Here is a 22896-nt window from a genome sequence, read left to right on the forward strand (position 1 = left end):
AAAATGTAAGAGAGATGTGTGGTAATAAAGAGAGTGTGGTTGAGAGAGCAGAAGAGGCTGTTTTGAAATGGTTTGGTCATAGGGAGAGAATGAGTGAGGAAAGATTGACAAAGAGGATATATGTGTCAGAGGTGGAGGGAACGAGAAGTGGGAGACCAAATTGGAGGTGGAAAGATGGAGTGAAGAAGGTTTTGAGTGATCGGGGCCTGAGCATGAAGGAGGGTGAAAGGAGTGCAAGGAATAGAGTGAATTGGAACGATGTGGTATACCGGGGTGGACGTGCTGTCAATGGATTGAACCAGGGCATATGAAGCTCCTGGGGTAAACCATGGAAAGTCCTGTGGGGCCTGGATGTGGAAAGGGAGCTGTGGTTTCAGTGCATTATACATGAGAGCTAGAGACTGAGTGTGAACGAATGTGGCCTTTGTTGTCTTTTCCTAGCGCTACCTCGCGCACATGTGGGGGGTGGGGGTTGTCATTTCATGTGTGGTGGGGTGGCGACGGGAATGAATGAGGGCAGACTATGAATTATGTACATTTGTATATATGTATATGTCTGTGTGTGTATGTCTGTGTATACGTTGAGATATATAGGTATGTATATGTGCGTGTGTGAACGTGTTTGTATATTCATGTGTATATTGGTGGGTTGGGCCATTCTTTCATCTGTTTCCTTGCGCTATCTCGCTAACGCGGGAGATAGCGACAAAGTATAATAAAAAAGAATAATAGTGTATATATATATGTGTGTATATTCCTGGGAAATTATATGGGAGGGTATTGATTGAGAGAGTGAAGGCATGTATAGAACATCAGATTGGAGAAGAGCAGTGTGGTTTAAGAAGTGGTAGATGAAATGTGGATCAGGTGTTTGCTTTGAAGAATGTATGTGAGAAATACTCAGAAAAGCAAATGGATTTGTATGTAGCATTTATAGATCTGGAGAAGACATATGATAGAGTTGATAGATGCTTTGTGGAAGGTATTAAGAATATATGGTGTGGAAGGCAAGTTGTTAGAAGCAGTGATAAGTTTTTATCGAGGATGTAAGGCATGTGTACGTATAGGAAGAGAGGAAAGTGATTGGTTTTCAGTGAATGTTGGTATGTGGCAGGGGTGCTTGATGTCTCCATGGTTGTTTAATTTGTTCATGGATGGGGTTGTTAGGGAGGTGAATACAAGAGTTTTGGAAAGAGGGGCAAGTATGCAATCTGTTGTGGATGAAAGAGCTTGGGAAGTGAGTCAATTGTTGTTCGCTGATGATACAGCGCTGGTGGCTGATTCGGGTGAGAAACTGCAGAAGCCGGTGACTGAGTTTGGTAAAGTGTGTGAAAGAAGAAAGCTGAGAGTAAATGTGAATACGAGCAAGGTTATTAGGTACAGTAGGGTTGAGGGACAAGTCATTTGGGAGGTGTGTTTGAATGGAGAGAGGCAGGAGGAAGTGAAGTGTTTTAGAAATCTGGGAGTGGATTTGGCAGCGGATGGAACCATGGAAGCGGAAGTGAATCATAGGGTGGGGGAGGGGGCGAAAGTTCTGGGAGCGTTGCAAAATGTGTGGAAGTCAAGAACGTTATCTTGGAAAGCAAAAATGGGTATGTTTGAAGGAATAGTGGTTCCAGCAATGTTATATGGTTGTGAGGCGTTGGTGGGCTATAGATAGAGTTATGTGGAGGAGGGTGGATGTGCTGGAAATGAGATGTTTGAGGACAATATGTGGTGTGAGGTGGTTTGACCGAGTAAGTAATGAAAGGGTAAGAGAGATGTGTGGTAATAAGAAGAGTGTGGTCGAGAGAGCAGAAGAGGGTGTTTTGAAGTGGTTTGGTCTCATGGAGAGAATGAGTGAGGAAAGATTGACCAAGAGGATATATGTGTCAGTGGTGTAGGGAACGAGGAGAAGTGGGAGACCAAATTGGAGGTGGAAAGATGGAGTGAAAAAGATTTTGAGTGATCGGGGCCTGAACATGCAGGAGGGTGAAAGGCGTGCAAGGAATAGAGTGAATTGGAACGATGTGATATACCGGGGTTGACGTGCTGTCAATGGATTGAACCAGGGCATGTGAAGCGTCTGTGGTAAACCATGGAAAGTTTTGTGGGGCCTGGATGTGGAAAAGGAGCTGTGGTTTCGGTGCATTATACATGATAGGTAGAGACTGAGTGAATGAATGTGGCCTTTGTTGTCTTTTCCTAGCACTACACAGCTAGAGACTGAGTGTGAACGAATGTGGCCTTTGTTGTCTTTTCCTAGCGCTACTTCGTGCACTTCTCCTCGTTCCCTCCACCTCTGACACGTATATCCTCTATGTCAATCTTTCCTCACTCTTTCTCTCCATGTGATCAAGCCATTTCAATACACCCTCTTCTGCTCTCTCAACCACACTCTTTTTATTACCCTCTCACCCCTCTCACCCTTTCATTACTTAGTCAAACCACCCCACACCACATATTGTCCTCAAACATTTCATTTCCAACACATCCACCCTCCTCTGCACAACCCTATCTGTAGCCCATGCCTCGCAACCTTATAACATTGTTGGAACTGCTATTCCCTGAAACATACCCATTTTTGCTCTCCGAGATAATGTTCTCACATATTTCCTGTATTCCCTGTATATTGTAGGAGGCTAGATATCCCCCCCTCTTGTTTTACTTTTCCAAAAGAAGGAATAGAGATGGGCCAAGTGAGTTTCTTTTTTTCATTTTATTCCATTCAGCATTTCCCGTGTTAGCGAGGTAACATCAAGAACAGATGACAGCCTAAGAAGAAAAATCCTGATTTAGCTCTTTCCATTCCTCTTTTGAAAAGTAATAAAGGAGAGGAAGGTTCCCACCCCCCTGTGCCTACCCCTTTTAGTTGCCTTTTACAGCTTGCAGGCAGCACATGTGTACCATTTTTTCTATCTCTCCCCAGGGATAAGATTTACAATTATCTTAGATATCACCTCTACTATCTCCAGTCATTTAACGATTTCATAGAGGTTGACTTCTGGTGTACTATTCCACTCGGCCTGTGGTAAATTAAAGTCCTATGCGTCAAGTGTTCTAGTATATCCTGGTTTTAATGGGAGCATCTCATGATATATATGCTCATTACAACAATCATCCTCCAACAACCTTTATCCAGCAATCAGTCATTTGTATTTTACAACACTCAGTGCCCACACTTACACTACATCTCGCTATCACCACCTATATTGCAGGCTGGAACCTCTCACACCCCTTCATTAGAAAACCTGTAAGTGTTATAACATAATGTTATATGTTGTGCACCACTTCATTGTAAATCAATCAGTCAGTCCACTATTTCCTTATATCCATTTCAAGCTTTTTCAAGGGCCTTTATTCATTTTTTTTCCACTAGCAAATTACCCATAGATAACTGTTACTACATGATACTATATGTTCTACATCATCTCTAATTCAGTCTTAAAACAGTCACTGTCCACTGGTTCTTGATAAACATTACAGTTTTTGATAAAAGCCTTTCAAGGATTCTAGCAACTTTTTTTCCACATTAGGCACTCTGACACATTTCTGAGTCTTTTCCTTCTACTCTGTTGTAAGCTGTTTTTAATGAATGGATGTTTTAGACATTGAGTTTTCTTGGAAATTTAGTTAACATATTCATGAAGACTTGATGTGCAGCCAAAGCTACTCAGAAGTTCTTGTTTCCTCTTCATCAGGCACTCTGACTCATTTCAGTCTTTTCCTACTACTTTGTTGTAAGCTGTTTTAGATAAATGAATGTTGTAGACATTGAATTGTCATAAGATATCAGTAAACATATTCATGAAGACTTGATTTGCAGCCATAGCTTCACATAGAAGTGTTTTGTTTATCAGTGATTTTATCATATGTTATTTTCATGGTCATGAAAGTCATGTTTTGTACACCAGGTCCTTAAAGTAAGTCATTTTTAGATAGTAAGAAAGTTGGCAGAATGGAGTCTCATAAGATATGTCCTGTAGAGTTCCATTACATTATGTAAGTCATTGCATTAATTTATTTTTTACTTTTTTTGCATTTGATTACATAAACACAATAGGTAATAACCATATCAACTCTCGCCTGGAAATGCCACATAATTAAGTAAGTTTGCCTACCAAAAGCTGTGGTTGATGTAAAAGTTTTTTCCTTAAGTATGGAGTACTGCTCACACAACTTAGGGTGGTTCTTCATCAACCTCTCTGTTGGCAATATTGGAATGAAAAGCCTTCCACCTCTTTAATTCTCCAGATATCAGCCCTCCTGAACCATACATTTCTATATGTTGTTGTATTGCTGACATCTTGCTCTGAAGGTATTATTTTGGCCACTACTTTCTTGAACCTTCTGCATGTGCCCCTGTCACCAAGGTTTAGACCCATGGCATGCATCTGGTTTCTGTTCCCCATTGCTTCTGTGTAGAGTCCAAGCCATTTGAGGATTGACTATTTATGATTGCCTCCTCCTTTCCTTGAACAGCTGTACTGTGGAAATCTCTCCCCCTTTTCATCTTTCCCTCTTTGGTTAGCCTTTCCTCCTTTAAGAGTCTGGTCTGCAAACATCTGGAGAACCCTGGTTAATTTCTAAAGTAATTTTCTCTTGCTTTTTTTCTTTTACCCAAAGTTGCCTTGATTTGGTTGTATTTTGCCTGTGCTATGTTTGTCTCTGTATATAATGTGGTATCTCACTGAATGAAGTCTGAATCTGGTATGGCACTGATCTTGTAATGAATATCACTAATAACTATCATCCTGAGAAATTGAAACTGAGGAAAACGGCAAGCATATACATTTTGCAGTGGACAGCCTCTTGCAGTCCACCTTTATCTGAGCAGGTGAAACCTGGATGTGGTATTGATACCAGAATGCAGGCAGTAGAAATGGACTCACTGGATGATAATGGGGTAAGGAATCATAACTTGGAGGATACTAGGTGAATGATGAAGGGGTGTCTGTTGAGGTAATATAAGCGCACAGTCAGTAAATGAGAAAAGCACTAGTTCGAGAACAGATTTGATTGATTAGGTGAATTAAGAAATAAAAGGTATGAAGGAATGAGAAATAGAATTATGTTGAATATTCATGAGTGGACCTTTATTCTGGAGTAGCATATAATCATCAGCTGAAAGAAAATTGTCTGTTATGAATATAAAGAAAATATCACTTTGTGTATGGCTTAAGTTTTGTATTTCTCATAGCTGTAAAAAAGTAGTGTTCTGGTCAGTTTTGTTTGGAAATAATTTTTTCACATAGGAGCTGAAGTTTTGTATTTCTATTAGTGATTAAAAGAAAAGTTAATGTTTCATTCATTTTTTTTTTTACTGAATTGTTTTTGTCTTTTAGGTTATTGAGGCCATGAACATGGAGAATGAGAACTTGGAATCAGAAATTATTCGTCTTCAACTGGAAAACATTGCACCCATTAACAGTAAGTTTTGATTAATATACTGAGACTGTTGATGTGAAATTTTATGTAATGACATTATGGTCTCTTAAAGATTATACTTATGCTTTTCATATTCAAAAGAGATATGGGAACATTTAACAAAATAGTGAACATGCTGGATTTTTATCCATTCGCAAAACTGGAGAATAATTTTTTTCAGTAATGTGCCTATGAGTTATGTTCCTGCTGAAGTATATGCATGTAGAATAGACCCATTGTTTTGTTCTTTGACAGTAGCACTAGAGTAATGGTTCACAGCGTGTGGGTGTTTAATATTTTATTTATTTTTTCTTTATTGTACTTGATCGTCGTTTCCTGCGTCAGCAAGGTGGTGCCTGGAAACAGACAAAGAAAGACTCATCCCCTTATATACACACATACATACATACATGCTCATACATATCAACATATCCACTTGCATATACGTATGCTTACACATACATACATATGCATACACGTACACAGCCATATACATATATACCCATGTACATATTCATACTTGCTTGCCTTCATCCATTCCTGGCGCCACTTCACCCTACAGGAAACAGTATTACCACCTGCATCAGTGAGGTAGCACCAGGAAAACATTCAAAAAAGGCCACATTTGTTCACATTCTGTCTCTTGCTGTCATGTGTAATGCACCAAAACCACAACCCCCTCTTCACATCCAGACCCCACAGACCTTTCCATGTTTTGCCCTGGACATTTCACATGCCTATGTCATCCCCAGTACACCACATCATTCCATTTCATTCTATTCCATGTATGCCCTTCACCCTCTAGCATGTTTAGGCCCTGATTGCTCAAAATCTTTTTCACTCCATCCTTCCACCTCTAATTTGGTCTCCTGCTCCATATTCCCTCCACTTCTGACACTCGCATCCTTTTTGTCAACCTTTTCTCACTCATTTTCTCCATATGTTGAAATATATATAGTACATGATGAATTTGCTTTAAATCCCTGCAGTACATGGAAAGGATGGTAAATATGCACGAGACTTAAGAGAAAGAATCAACCATCTTATAGTTGACAATGAAGAGTTACGTTTGGCTCTTGGGAAACTCCAGTTTGCCAGTCTGCCAGAGGGTGACACTAGTACCTTCAGTTCTGTTCTCGAGAAGAACTACAATCTTCGACTCGCTGTCAGCAAGCTGACGTAAGTTACTTATTATTTGCATTAGATCTTTGGTATATCATGAAGATAATAGGAAAGGCTTTTTTGTTTGTTAAGGGTTATTTCTTTGCTTGTTAGTATTCTTTCTCCCTGTGTAATGAGTAAACTTTCTACTTCACTCTTCAATCTTATCAGAAAAATCATGTTATTTATATTCTTGTGATCTTGTAATTTTATTGAATACTTCAGGAAACGGGGACAAAAAAGAAATATCAGTATCTCCTTTAGCCAGCCATCAAGAGAATGTCAGAAAAATGCTCTTTATGAACAAAGGCATTCATTGATTTTTTAACCAAAAATTATGTATTATGTTGAATACTTACTTCCAGAATCAGTTTTGAATTTTTCATGTTTTTGATTGAACTAAAACATTTTTCTTCCATGTCCCTCAAGGTTCTGTCCTGTCCCCTACACATTTTCTCCTTTTTTTCAATGATTTCCTGTTCTCCACAAATAATCCAGTGAACTCAAAAGCTGACAACTCAACACTGCCTGCATTCATCCACACCCATCATTTCTGTTCCCTCTTATCTCACTCAGTCTGCATTTCATCTTGACACAGCTTCTTCTGTATGATCATACTGGGACAGGATATCTCAGTGGGGTGCACAAAATCCTTTTTAGTTTAATGCCTCCAAGACCCAGTTTCTACCCATCTCTCTATTGAAAACTCCTCACAACTCTCCTGTCTCCTTTGACAGTTCTGTAATTCCACCTCTCAACTCAGTTAACATACTTGGTATTACTTGAAAGAGTTGAGTCAAAAGCAGTCCGGCTTATGAACTGTCCCAGACTAACTTTCAAACTTGACTCCCTTGCCCTATGCCTCAATGTTGCTTCACTTTCCCTCTTCTATAGGTATTATTTTAATTTTTCTCCCGAGAGCCAACTGTTTTAAGATAAGATAAGATACTTTATTCGTCAAATTGTTATACAAAATGTAATACAAAATGAAATTCATTTTGGCTTTAGAGCTCCTTAGTAGTTGTAAAACAAAAAAAAAATAAACATTAAAATATTAACAAGAAATATTGCATAGGTTATTTCATATAAAATGTTACTTTGCTATTGTGTACATGCGATATCAGCTTGTCACCATCCCTATCATGAACCATCACCTACAGTTATCATGAAACTTAAAGCTAGAAGTTATAGTGATGATAGATGATTGAAAAGCAGAATGCTTTTAGGTACAAACGACTTTTTGTATCTGTCAGTGCGCAGCTTGGGCAGAGCTAGCCTTCTACCAGATTTAAGATACGTGTAACAATTATGTAGCGGATGTATTACATCTTTCATCATTCTGTCTACTTGTTTCATTGTACCTTTTTGATACAGCTTATTCAGTGATGTGGTCTCTGCACCTAGTTTTCTTGCTTTCTTAACAATCCTTCCCAACTTCTTTTTATCTTTGCAAGTAAGTTTTCCATACCAGGCAGTGATTGAAAAATTTATAACTGATTCTAATTGATTTGTAAAATAGGCTAATGACCATTTTATCTACATGTAGGTTATGCAAGATACGTACAAAGTGTAATCTTTGCTTACATTTCCTTGACACCATATCTGTATTAACACTTCCCTTCAACTGGTCATCAATCATAAAGCCCAAATACTTATACTGGTTTACTCTTTCTACGTTTTCTTCCTCAATTGTTAATAGGTCTGGTACGTGTTTATTTTTAGTTCTGAAATCAAATATCATCTCTTTCGTTTTCTTTACATTAAGCTCCAAAAAATTTTGTCAACGAATTTTTTAACGAGTTAAATAGCCTTCATAATTATTATTTACAATTTTTCCTAAGATAACTGTATCGTCAACATATTTTATAATAGTACAATCATCAATTTCACTTCTACAATCATCTGTATACAAGATGAAAAGAGCTGGGGACAATACACAACCTTGGGGGGCTCCTGTGTTGGTGACTATCACATTAGACTTAACATTATTTACATTGGTATATTGGGGTCTCTGGGTTAAAAAGCTAAAAATCCATATTAAGATATTTCTATTTACACCCAATTCTAGCATTTTATTGAGCAAAATATGAGGTTGCATTGTATTAAATGCTGAACTAAAATCAATGTATAGTGCTCTAATTTGTGATTTGGGCTTGTCTAAATGCTTATTAATATCATTTAATAGTACAAGTGTTGCATCCTGTACACTCCTATTATTACGATAAGCAAATTGCATAGGGTCTTTTAAATTATTTGTTTTTTCACAGATATAGTTTTTCACAATGCTTTCTAAACATTTCATAAAATTAGATGTTAGTACTACAGGTCTGAAGTCTTTGTGATCTTTTGGGTGATTAATTTTTGCAATAGGTTTCACTTCAGATTCTTTCCATTTATAAGGCACCACTCCCTGATCCCACACCACACCACTAGCTTGACCATGCACTACTCGGCAAGCTGCTACATCTCATGATTATTGTGTGGCCATCAGTAACTCAAGGGTGGGCTGATTTGATACCTGCTTCTTTCCCTACATGTCGAAGGTTTGGAACTCTGTATTCCTTCTCATGACTTTCTCAATAACTATGACCTGGCATATTTTAAAAGACAGGTTTTTTGTTTTCTCAGAAATTCATAAACACTTTCCCCTGTCTTTTTCTGTTTCATAATTCTCTTTATATATTTCAATTAAGGCTAAGCCTTGATGCGGATTTTTGTCCTTGACTGGAGCCTTCAACCTAAAACAATATATGTCATGGAGTGTACTTGAATGAATTTTTTTTAGGCAAATCTGGATATAGTACAGTGATGTGAAGAGATGAGGTGAAGGACAATCTAAGAAACAAAAGGAAAGACTTTTTATTTTGAATGTTAGTAATGTGCACTGTTTCATATGGTTGTAAAGGACATAAGGTAGCCACCGAGCATATGACAAGATCATAGGTAGACTTTAACTTTCTGTTTTCCCCACTAAAGTGAGGTGGTATTGGTAACGTATGAGTGAGCTTTCAAGGAAAAATTCTTGCATGGCTCTTTCCTTTTATACTTTTAGAAAATGATGTTACAGGAAGGTAGGATTTGCAACCCTACCTGCCTCTCTTACCTTTCATGACATGCAGGAAATGCATGGGTAGTATTTTCTCCCCAATCCCTGAGGTAATATTGCATGTATATGTATTTACTTCAACAAACCCTCACTGAAGATTGATGAAAAATATTGAATTAGTAGATCTAGTAGTCGTAGTTAACAGTAGTATCACCATGTTGGATAAGAATCTAACATAATTTTGTAGAGCTAGAGACTAACAGGAGTATCTTTTAACTTATGGTAAGGATCAGTGAAATGGGTACTCACACCACATTCAGTGAAAGTCCAACAGAATTTCAAAACCATTAATCAAACATAAAGTTTTGGATGCATTGCATCATTGGATACAAAGATGTTTTATTCTGCTACGTCAACAGACCTGGGCTGAAGTTTGATAGAAGCAGAAATTGCTCAAAATTCAGCATGATTTAGCAGTACTGATCATCTTTAACTAAAGGCTGGAACACCCATATATTAACAAGCAAAGATGTTTAATTCAGAAACATCTGTAGATTTTAACTGAAGGGTGATACTGTGAACAACATCACCAAATCAGTCATTCTTCAAAGATGATAATTCTGGACCCTGTTAGTCATCTTCTCAGTTTGCAACAAGCTCTCTTCCATTCAAAAGGTGGATTGTATTAATTCCCATTATCTCCATCTACACATGAAAAGAAAAAGTTCACTGTATATCTCAGAAGAGTGCATAGGACATGACAACCAAATCAGTATAACTTAAAGGCTCATGTTGATCCAGACTACATGTTTACTGCACCTGGACTGTAAGACGTGAAACAATGCAAAAACAAGCCAGAATCAACTTATGACTGGCTTTTGAAATCCCATGTAGGAAAATGCAAATAGGATGCGCATTAAAAGAAATGAAAAATATTATATGCCTGATGATGGATGGAGGGAATAGAAGAACTTTGGATAAGTTTAGGATACTTGGGTAGACATTAATTAGGCTAGACCTAAACGAACCAATTAACCCTTAAGTTTAAGCATAAATGTATTACAGATGCTCCCCAACATATGTCCGAGATCCATTCTGACCAACCGGATTGGATCTGGAAATGGACGTATGTCAGAATGGCATATAATATTTGTTTACCTTTATGGCATTCTTTTACCGTACTCTGTTTCTATCATGATTATTTCGTTTTTTATCAACCAGCTTTATTATATGATTCTGTAGTTTCTTTTTACCTTTCATTTAAGATTCTTTAGTTCATGGATTGATTCATTCAAACTTTCAATGAACTTTTTGGCAGCTCCTTTGTCAGCACTTGCTGCTTCACCTGTGACTCGAATGTTGTGCAAGCTGTATCATCTTTTATATATATTGAACCAACCATGACTTGCTGTGAAGTTCTTGATGTAATCCTCTACTGCTCACTCCTTCAAAGTCTCAAAAAGACTTCTACCATCGCCTGAATGTTAGTAAGCATAGCTGTACATGTTTTGATTTTTCGTCCACAGCATCAACAACTTTTCTCTTTCATGAATCAGTCCTTGTTGTTGATTTATTATTATCATAGACTTCATACTTGTTGAACCTTTCCTTGCTTCATGTATTTTTTTTTTTTCTTTGTCCTTTAGAATTGTGGAGACCGTTGAATGGGACAGCTGTAGATCTCATGGAATCACATTAACTTTTTTCCTACTTTTTATAGGGTTATTACCTTCATTTTCAGTTCCAAATCAAGTGTCTTCCTTGGCTTCTTGCCAGATCTTTCAACATGTGATGGGTTGCTTGTCTTATTTTGGGGCGTTTGATACAAAAATGGTATAATTCTGCATGAAAATTTGTTAGATTCACTTGAATAACATGTGCTTACTGAATGGTAACTGATAGCGAGAACTGAGAGCGATGCTGTAATGTACACAATGCCAGGATCGTCTGACACCCACTGTTGTACACAAGCAGCCATTAGCACTGGCAGGCATATGACCTAGCATAATTATCATTGTTGCGTATATTTTTTTTTTTTTTTTTTTTTTTTTTTTTTTTTTTTTTCCCAAAAGAAGGAACAGAGAAGGGGGCCAGGTGAGGATTTCCCTCAAAGGCCCAGTCCTCTGTTCTTAACGCTACCTCGCTATCGCGGGAAATGGCAAATAGTATGGAAAAAAAAAAAAAAAAAATTCTTTTTACAGTCACACGTACAGATGGTCATGTCGCATAGCTCATAAGTCGGGGAGCATCTGTGTATGACAATGTAGGTGATAGTAGAGGAGGTGGTAGAGATCTTTACACAGTAAATCTCGTGGCATCTTATGTACTGTTTCAAGACCAGTGTCACTATTGTTCTCTGTCAGTGAATGATCAGTACTCCTCACACTAAATACAATGTAAACAGTGCACCTCATCTTAATTAAGATTTTGTGTCTTGAACTATTAATGAATAATAAAACTTTAATGATTAAACAGATGTGGTTGCTGTGGCTGACAAATTATTTTTTTGGACGTATTCCTTTATTATCCCTGAGGTAGGGGAGAAAGAATTTTACCTCCATATTCCCTGCGTGTTGTAGAAGGCAACCAAAAGGGGAAGGAGGAGGGAGCTGGAAATCCTCCCCTCCAGTTTTACTTTTCCAAAAGAAGGAACAGAGAAGGGAGTGAAGTGAGGATTTTCCCTCTAAAGCTTAATCCTCTGTTCTTAATACTGCTTTGCTGATACGGGAAGTGGTGAATATTCATGAAAAAAGTATTCCTTTATGTGTGTAATTGTATCATGACCCTTGGTAGCTTGTGGTTACCATAGTAACCAACTGGCATGTTTTATAAGTGCCAAGTTTGAAACTGAAACCCTTATTGTGCACAGAACTGGCTAGCCTGTAACAGAAATATATACTTTTGCTGTAAGGTTATAAGGCATAGCATATTGGAATGTCTTTGTTTCTGGCCGTTCAGAAGCTAGTGTGGTTGAAACACCATTAGTGTACATAATCTGAATAATACTCTGTTGAGTCAAGTGGAAATGTTATACATATGAATATCTCTTGATTATGCCTTGCGAAATATACTGCAATTCTTAGAAAATTAAGCTTTTTACATGGTTTTATCTCCTTTTCAGTCATCTTGTTCCTGACCTAAATGCATTAAGAATTTCTGCAAATGATCTTCAAGCAGAAAATCAAGAACTCCAAATTCAAGTTGGCAAACTTCGTTATCAGCAGGTAAAAGAATTTTTCATATGTGTGTGTAATTACCATTGTGTACACATGCGAAGAGAGATTTACCTTAGAGGGGCCTCATTTGTTAATTATTTTTTTCCTTCATACAATTTGTGTCACAACTTGTCTGACTTTTCGTACACTGTTTCCTGTTATGCCCTCTTGTTGCTCAGTTCCTGTGTCTCAAGAATTGTTTTAGGTCTCCATAGTCATATCCAGTAGGGTACTTGGAAGACTGTAATCATTTCTTCTGCCATAAACTTCCCTTAAGGGCAAGTCTGTAGCGGCTCCTATTAGTCTAGCTTATTTGTTTCATATGAAATGAGTTTTGTTTCCCACTGCTGTTGGATTTACAGTGACCATAGAAAACCTTGTCCATTCACCATATATTTTTAAAAGTGATACACCGCTAAAGTTTATTGTAGGTACGAGCAAATGACACACTCAGGGTGAAATCATCTTATGTTTGGCCTCTGAGACTAGTTTTTATAGTGGTGTGAGCACCAGCAACCCACCTCATTGCACCTCAGGCTATCTCAAGGGAAGGATGTTCTTTCTTTACACTTCTTGGTTGCCACTTCATTTTGGGAATTTCTCTAGTAAGCTTTAAGTCTTCCACCTGTGCTTCAGTATGATTGGCTCTTACGTTTCTAAGGAGGAAAAAGCCCAAATTCTCTCCAGGCAGTAAGAAAATGTGGGTACATTAAGATTTCTAGGTGCACGGGATGCTTAACACACGGTCAGACAGTTGCTTCCTGCAACCCTTCTTCAGTGCCTTGCCTCATTCATGAGATAAAGATCGTATGAACCCAAAACATGGACCTGGAATACTTTAGGAACCTTGCCAATATCTTGGCCAGACATCTGCAGATAGTAATCAAAGGCCAAAGGAAAGATGTACTTTAGATAGCTTTAACCCATTCAGTGGAAGAGAGAAGAGAGGCATTTAGGCAGTACTTGTAGGGAAGGAGTGCATGTGATTGGGGATGTATAAGGGAAAATAGCTGGAGGTCAAGAGGAAGGTGTAGGGGTTGAAAAAGAGGGCAAATGGGAGTTAGGGTGAGGGAATATCAGTAACCTTTAGGGAGATTAAGGTGACAAACAAGAAAACAAATGGGAATGTCAGGGAAGGGGGTAAAAAGGGAAGTTATAATGGGCACTGATGAAGTAAGGAGGACATGGGATGAGTATTTTGAAGGACTTGTGAATGTATTTGATGATAGGGCGGCAGTTGTAGGTTATTTGGGTCTGGGTGGTATACAAAGTGAGAAAGTCATTGAGAGTGGTGTGGTCAAGAAAGATGAGTGTGACAAGATGGCTGGAGCAGATGGTATTGTCTTTGGCTTTATTAAGAAAGAGGGTGACTGTGTTGTTGATTGGTTGGTAAGGATTTTTTGAGCGAGTGTGGATCATGGTAAGGTGCCAGAGGATTGTCGGAATGTATGCATAGTATCATTGTATAAATGCGAGGGGGATAAAGTTGAGCGTTTAAACTACAGAGGTATAAGTTTTATGGGAGGGTATTGATTGAGAGGGTGGTGGGGAGGAGCATTGGGACATCAGAAGTGGTAGATGATGTGTGGATCAGGTGTATGCTGTGAAGATTGTGTGTGAGGTATACTTAGGAAACTGATGTATTTGTATGTTGCATTTATGGGTCTGGAAAAAGCATATGATTGGGTTGATGGAGATGCTTTGTGGAAGGTCTTTAGAATATATGGTGTAAGAGGAAAGCTGCTAGAAGCAGTGAAAAGTTTTTATTAACGGTGTAAGGCTTGTGTACAAGGAGGAAGAGGGGAGAGTGAATGGTCCCAGGTGAAGGTTGGTTTGTGTAAGGGATGTGTCATGTCACCATGGTTGTTCAATTTGTTTATGGATGGGCTGGTTAGGAAGGTAAATCCAAGAGTCTTGGAGAAAGGGGTAATTATGCAGTCTGTGGGAGGATGAGGGGACCAGGGGAGTGAGGCAGTTGTTTGCTGATGATATAGCACTCTGGCAGATTCAAGTGAGAAACTGGAGTGGGTGACTGAGTTGGAATGGTTTGTTAAAGGAGAGTGTTGAGGTTGAATGTGAAGAAAGCAAGGTTATTAGCTTCAGCAGGTTTGAGGGACAATTTAGATGGGATGTAAGTTTGAGTGGAGAAAAATTTGAGGAAGTGAAGTGTTTCAGTTATCTGGGAGTGGACATAGCAGCAAATAGAATCATGGAACCGGAAGTGTCATAGGTTAGGTGAGGAGGGCAAAGGTTCTGGGAGCCCTGCAGAATGTGTGGAAAGAAAGGATGTTATATGAGAGGGCAAAATTAGGAATGTATGATAAATGTGTCAGAACTGGAGAAAACAAGAATAGGGAGACCAAATTGGAGATAGAAGATGAAGTGTAAAAGATTTTGAGCAATTGGGGCCTGAACATACAGGAGGGTCACAGGCATGCACAGGTTACAGAATGGTTTGGTATAAAGGGGTTGATGTTATCCTGTTATATTATCATATTTCAAGGTTTACACCATTCATGCTTCTTAGCATAGAAATTTTACTGTTGTTGCAATATTTGTTTGAAAGCTTTTGAATATTATGTCTTTACCTACAGCAACCACTGCCTCAAGAACTGAATGCTGTTGCCCGGGAATTAGAAAAATTTAAGGTAATGGTAGATGAAGCCTCACAAAAAAAGAAAGCGCCGCCTAACCTTGATAATGCAAAGACTTATATCTCCTATATGTCTCAGGTACGAAAAAATCTTTTTATCTTTGTACTAAGATGATGTGAAGCTTTATCTTTTCTCGTAAGGGACAAATTGTTCAACAGACCTTAAGAGAATCTTTTAGGATTTTCTGAGCTCAGAAACTTCTTAACCCTTCTGATTACTTATTTCATGACTATAAGTAAAGTGAATTCTAAATAATATTTCTAGTGCCTGTTGGATAAGAATCTGATACATATATATATATATATATATATATATTGGTGGAATGCATGCATAGTGCCATTGTACAAAGGCAAAGGGGATAAAGGTGAGTGTTCAAATTGGAGGTATAAGTTTGTTGAGTATTCCTGAGAAATTATATGGGAGGGTATTGATTGAGAGGGTGAAGGCATGTACAGAGCATCAGATTGGGGAAGAGCAGCGTGGTTTCAGAAGTGGTAGAGGATGTGTGGGTCAGGTGTTTGCTTTGAAGTATGTATGTAATAAATACTTAGAATAACAAATGGATTTGTATGTAGCACTTATGGATCTGGAGAAGGCTTATGATAGAGATGCTTTGTGGAAGGTATTAAGAATATATGGTGTTGGAGGCAAGTTGTTAGAAGCAGTGAAAAGTTTTTATCAAGGATGTAAGGCATGTGTACGAGTAGGAAGAGAGGAAAGTGATTGGTTCCCAGTGAATGTCAGTTTGCAGCAGGGGTGCGTGATGTCTCCATGGTTGTTTAATTTGTTTATGGATGGGATTGTTAGGGAGGTGAATGCAAGACTTTAGGAGAGAGGGGCAAGTATGCAGTCTGTAGTGGATGAGAGGGCTTGGGAAGTGAGTCAGTTATTGTTCGCTGATGATATAGTGCTGGTGGCTGACTCAGGTGAGAAACTGCAGAAGCTGGTGACTGAGTTTGGTAAAGTGTGTGAAAAAAGAAAGCTGAGAGTAAATTTGAATAGGAACAAGGTTATTAGGTACAGTAGGGTTGAGGGATAAATCAATTGGGAGGTAAGTTTGAATGGAGAAAAACTGGAGGAAGTGAAGTGTTTTAGATATCTGGAAGTGGATTTGGCAGTGGATGGAAGTGGAAGTAAGTCACAGGGTGGGGAAGGGGGCTAAGGTTCTGGGAGCATTGAAGAATGTCTAAAAGGTGAGAACAGTATCTTGGAAAGCAAAAATGGGTATGTTTGAAGGAATAGTGGTTCCAACAATGTTATATGGTTGCGAGGCATGGGCTATAGATAGGGTTGTGCGGAGGGTGGATTTGTTGAAAATGAGATGTTGGAGGACAGTATGTGGTGTAAGGTGGTTTGATCAAGGAAGTGATGAAAGGATAAGAAAGATGTGTGGTAATAAAAAGAGTGTGGTTGAGAGAGCAAAATAGGATGTATTGAAAGGGTTTGGTCAGATGGAGAAAGTGAGTGAGGAAAGATTGACAAAGAGGATATATGTGTCAGAGGTGGAGGGAACGAGGAGAAGTGGGAGACCAAATTGGAGGTGGAAGGATGGAGTGAAAAAGATTTTGAGTGATCGGGGCCTGAACATAAAGAAGGATGAAAGGTGTGCAAGGAATGGAGTGAATGGGAACGATGTGGTATTCCAGGGCTGACGTGCTGTCAGTGGATTGAGCCAGGGCATGTGAAGCATCTGGGGTAAACCATGGAAAGTTTTGTGGGGCCTGGATGTGGAAAGGGAGCTGTTGTTTTGGTGCTTTATACATGAGAGCTAGAGACTGAGTGTAAATGAATGTGGCCTTTGTTGTCTTTTCCTAGCGTTACCTTGTGCACATGCGGGGGAAGGGGGTTTTCATTTCATGTGTGGCGGGGTGGCACTGGGAATGAATAAGGGCAGACTATGAATTATGTACATGTGTATATATATATATAATATATATGGAGTGTTAATGGTACGGCCCATGCCATCTCAGATAAGGAAAAAATGGTTAAATCTCTTGAGAGAACTAGTAGAGTTCTGAAACTCACAAGAGGAACTTCTTGCACTTAGAAAGTTTCAAACCTCTCAGCAAGGAGTATCTTTCCTTGGACTGAGAGACTTGTTCTGTTGGTCAAACTTGGCCCATCTGTCAAAGTCCATGATTTTGGGAATGTAGCCTCCACCTTAGTTTTTCCAAGGACCTTTCCATAAAAGAATTCATTAATAGAGGTCATTGGCATATATATAATATATATATGGAGTGTTAATGGTACTGCCCATGCCATCTCAGATAAGGAAAAAATGGTTAAATCTCTTGAGAGAACTGGTAGAGTTCTGAAACTCGCAAGAGGAACTTCTTGCACTTCGAAAGTTTCAAACCTCTCAGCAAGAAGTATCTTTCCTTGGACTGAGAGACTTGTTCTGTTGGTCAAACTTGGCCCATCTGTCAAAGTCCATGATTTTGGGAATGTAACCTCCACCTTAGTTTTTCTAAGGACCTTTCCATAAAAGAATTCATTAATAGAGGTCATTGGCATTCCTATAGTACATTTTAATGGTACCTTACTCTAGATGCTGAGGACTGAACTTGTGTGGTGCTTAGGTTGCCACCTTTGGGGCAAACAAACCAAAGTATGTCACAGGATGAAATTTAAGGCATTTTTTTCTCTTTGAGAAAGTTTTTTCAAACTCACTTCCTCACTGTTGGTGTACTCTCAGGGCTTATGGGACAAATCAGAGCACCTTGGGAGTCCCACGAGCATTTTTTGCATGTTGTTTCTTGCCCTATATTTACCTTTTTTCAAAAATCTTCTTAACTGACAGTAATGACCATCAATTTGAAGTCTGTTATATGAGATTGATAATGAAGTGAAGTACCAATGGCCACAGGACAATGACACCATCTCAGAGTGGAAGTTGCAATCGGTCAGTATGTGACCAGGGCCAAGCCAGTAGGCCACTAACACTGAATAGGTGGATTGTAAGGGGTGAGAGGCATTTATCACTACAGAAGACAGGGGGAAAGAGATTTCTTCCCATGAGGATCACAGAGGTTCCTTCAGGACTCACAGGACACCACCCTAAAAAAAAAGAAACACTTTTTTCATAGTTCAGATCTTACATTCTTGAAAATAAGACTTTCAGCTAAACAGTACTAGGATAAGTGTTGAATACTTGCACAAGTTGGATGGGAGAATGAAAGGGACAAGAAGGTTGTATTATTGTGGAACTTAAGCTTATATGATGAAGGCATATTTTGATAGAGATGAGTTAACTACAGTATTTGGAGAGGAATGTTATTTATTTCCTTGGCCACCCCTTTGAGGGAGTTCCAGGTTGGAACAGGCATCAGTAATATAGATTGATAGATAGATAGATAGAATGTTATTAATGTATTACTAGATTCTATGTTTCTCTAATGAAATGTCACATGAATTTAATTCTTTATAAGAAATTACAAGATTCTGTTTTCATGACACCTAGATTCTCTCTGCTTTTCAAACCTTGCACGAGTTTGGAGAAGGAAATTTGGTAGAGAAGATTGATATTGCAACTGATGTCTTTGAAGATCTGGTCCCTAAAAACATCAAGTTGTCTTCCCCAGTGAGTATTGTCTTTTATAAGCATTTTTCTTTATACTTTTACGTTAGTTTTTTGAAAACTGAATCATGATTAGTGTATAGTATTATCATTGATAATGATAAGGACAGATTCTCTTTTTAGTAAACTTTTTTTGATCAAATGTAAAAGTTCCCTTCTTTCTACATACAGTTGCTCAGATTACAGTTCACTTGCATATCCAGTTGTTTGGTTATACAGTTATGTGTCTTTTTTATTAGCATTTATGGACTGAAATTTTCATTTTACCTAAGTTCATTTTATTTTTAGTAGTGTAAAAGAAACATCAGTAATTTTCCTTAAAGTATTGAAATTTTTTTGAAATCATAGACATTTGATTATTGGAGAGAATATCAAGTGTTGTAGAGTTAGTCTGATTATTTTTGCTAACCTTAGTGAAGTAACACCAGGAACCATCAACTTAACCTTTGAGAAAAAAATTCCCCTCATAGTTCTGTCTTGTGTTTTTACTTCTGGAAAGTAGTTATATAGCAGGAGAGGATTTCCAAGCCTCTGCTCTTGACTCTCGTAGTAATATCAAAGTTAGATATCTCAAATTGTAGAGAAGAAGCACCCTTGGATAGCTGGGTTTCAGAGAGAAAAAGATCACAAGTAGACAGATGGTGTTCTACAGAGGGAAGGTTTGATGTGAAACTTAAAAGTTACAAAAATTATTAGAGAAAGAGCTGGGTCTAGGAGCAGTGTCTAAGGAAGTAGGATAGGCTCCAATTACTTGACATTGGTTAAGGGAGCCTTGGGACCCATTGAGTTTCCATAAATCGGTGGCATCATCCTAATTCAGCGCTGTTTTATGTACTGTCATAACTTGCTTGTAAAAGTAAAGTAAAGTACCAGAATTAGTAGGCTCACCAACCTGTCAGTTAGGGCCATTGTTCCAGACATTGACACCCCTTTTGTTAAATCGATAAGAGTTACAAGCTGTCAGCTGGCTAGGCCTACCACATCTCTGGTTCTTTACCCTAGCCAGACTTGATACACATTTATCTACCAACCAGAGTTGGTACACATTTGTCTACTAACCAGAGGAAGGATGGATAGCTGGGTAAGCTGTGCATCATCTGCCTTGGCTGGGATCAAACCCATGCCACCGGATTAGAAGTAGAACAAACTAACCACAACAGCATGAAAGTAAAAAATATTTGTAAAAGGGAGGAAAATGAGCAGAGAGAAAAGATTAGTGTGTTATATGTTCTCAAGTGTTATATTTGTGATGGAGAGGTACGATTTGTGGATTGGATGCCAGCAATCCATGTGTAGGTGAGGCAAGAAGGGGAATTTGACAAACAGCACAATTTTGCGTTTTTGACGAGTCACATAAATAAATAACAGTAGTTGAAAGTTGCCATTCCACACATTGAAAGCAGGATAATACATGCAGTCTTACATGGATAATTTGATGTGTAATTGTCTCCATTTGTAAGTGTTAAGACCCAAAGGTTGGTTCAGTGATCTTACCAAAGACTTCAGCTCATTATTGAGGCTTTCACCTATGTAAATTCATTCCCTGTTGCTTGTACTCTAAAAAGTTTGCAAAACTGAGACCAACTGTAGCAGATTTAAAAATGAGGTAAAGAATTATATAGAAGCATGAAGAACAAGTGGGGCTGGAGAAAGTTAACCCCATTTTAACTCTTGGCTGTGAATGCAACTGAAGGAAACAGTTTCTTTGAAAATGAAGTCCATCTAGCTATTCCACAGTTTTGTCAAAGGTGGATGACCAAGGATTTGTGCAAATTCTGAGATGGAGATTAGTGAGAATTTCTTCCTACTCAGTTGCTATATCATTTTTTTCTCATTGTCGGAAATGAGTTTTTTTCTTATATTTCTATAAAACTGCTTATTAGTTACATAGGTTTTGAAAACTGATCATCAATTTCTTTCATTTCAGTTACAGGAGAAACTGATTGCAGTTCGATCTGTATTCACTCAGGTTCGGGGATCCTTAGCAGGAAAGTGGACAAAGGTAAGAAAATTTTTTGTATTCCTTTGTTCATGTTAACTAGTGTTTTTTATGATGCTCAAGTACACACTGTATGCATCAAGATTATCAGTTAATGTGCATAAGTTTAGATTTTAAGCAGATTCTAACACCGTTCTATTTATTTTGTTGCAGCTTTTTGTCTTGAGGTATGCCTTTAAACAGGATTAGGAGTTCAAATGGATCTACTCAAATGAAGATAAGAAAAATGAAAGGCCATGTGTTTGCTGATTGGCACTCTAGATTATGCAAAAGCTGAAAGATCTAATTTATCTGAATTAACAGATTTTTCTGGTTCTTTCATCTAGACTTTATGTGCAAAATTATTATTTCAAAGATATATGTACTCGGGCAAATTTTGTTAGGATTGACACAACAGGGTTTATTTATTTATTTTTTTTTCTCCATACTGAATCACCCTTTCCTTCATTAGCAAAGTAGTGCCAGGAACAAGGAAAGGCCACATGTGCTCACATCCATTCTCTAGCTGTCATGTTATTGCACCAAAACCATAGCTTCCTATCCACAACCAGGCCCCACAGACATTTCTATGGTTTACCCTGATGCTTCACATTCCCTGGTTCAGTCTATTGACAGCACATTGGCCCCATTATACCAGATCATTGCAGTTCACGCTATCCTGTGCTTGCTTTACACACTCTTGCATGTTCAGGAAAGAGAAATAATTAGAATTTTTTATTTCATACCTGTTTGCCATTTCCCACATTAGTGAGGTAGCTTTTTTTTTTTTTTTTTTTTTTTTGTGTGTGTGTGTGTGCACCTTGTGCCAAATGTTTTAAATGGGCATTAACACAGATTCTAGTTCTTCCAAGATATATATGATAATGAGTAACCCTGGAACTGTAGATGTGTGATATTCTTGTATTGTATTGCTAGTGAAAGACCTCGTAAAGTGTCTTTAATAGTTTAGTAGCCTTGAAAGGATATACATGGACAGAAAGTATATTTTTACACACATTGCCAATATGAATACATTGTATAGGTAAATGAACCAATGTTACTGAATCATTCATTAGATACGTTGATGATACGTTAAACAGCCTCCATCAGCATCTTAAGTTGCATGAAAAGATATTTATCTTGACCGTATAACACAATGGTGATTCTACACTTGAATTATTAGAAATTACATTATTGTGTAGTCGTTTCTGTTGTTTTCTCTATGGCTGGTTTTCCTATAGGTCAGGTGATTATGGTAATGAACAGACTAAAACTACAATTTCTATACATGGAAAAATAGACAAAATCTTATAATTTAGTAGCTTTTAGTAAGCTGGATGTTGAATGACACCAGTGAAAGACTTTTTTTCAAGTAAAATATACTTTTTCCAGAGCTTTGTCATCAGTAAACAGCACTTGATTTACCTCCCATGCTTCCCTGCCTTTGTAAAATATACTTTTCACAAAGCTTTGTCATCAGTAAACAGTACCTGATTCACCTCCAGTGCTTCCCCACCTCCAGCATACTGTAGATTCCCGTCACTCTAAGACTTTCACCTCCCTTAGCAACCAAGGTGACTTCACACATTCTTGATGTTGACCAACCTTCACCAGGCCCCTCCCTTCTTATTCTCACATGTACTTTAATTTCATCCTAAACAGCCCTCACCGCATTTGATAACTTTCCTTGTACCTCATTTGCTCAGAGCACCATTCACAAGGCCTGTTTCCACTGTAGCATATGCTTCCTCTAAACCCAGAAATACCTCAGAAAGTTCATTCACTCTCCAAGTATTTCTCACCCAAATTTTTCAGAGCAAACACTTGGTCCACACTTCTACCAGACCTGAACCCACACT

General features: G+C 38.2%; 1 protein-coding gene across 1 annotated transcript in view; it reads left to right on the plus strand.

Moving 5' to 3' along the window:
• LOC139766231 (uncharacterized) overlaps nt 1-22896 on the plus strand; it is an 80076-nt gene that overhangs the window by 49268 nt on the left and 7912 nt on the right. Inside the window, 6 exon segments of the mRNA XM_071694565.1 lie at nt 5325-5409; nt 6396-6585; nt 12735-12837; nt 15423-15560; nt 18943-19062; nt 20987-21061. Coding sequence (XP_071550666.1) covers nt 5325-5409; nt 6396-6585; nt 12735-12837; nt 15423-15560; nt 18943-19062; nt 20987-21061 — 711 coding nt within the window.

This window comes from Panulirus ornatus, chromosome 57, assembly GCF_036320965.1.
Source record: "Panulirus ornatus isolate Po-2019 chromosome 57, ASM3632096v1, whole genome shotgun sequence".
Classification (NCBI taxonomy): domain Eukaryota; kingdom Metazoa; phylum Arthropoda; class Malacostraca; order Decapoda; family Palinuridae; genus Panulirus; species Panulirus ornatus.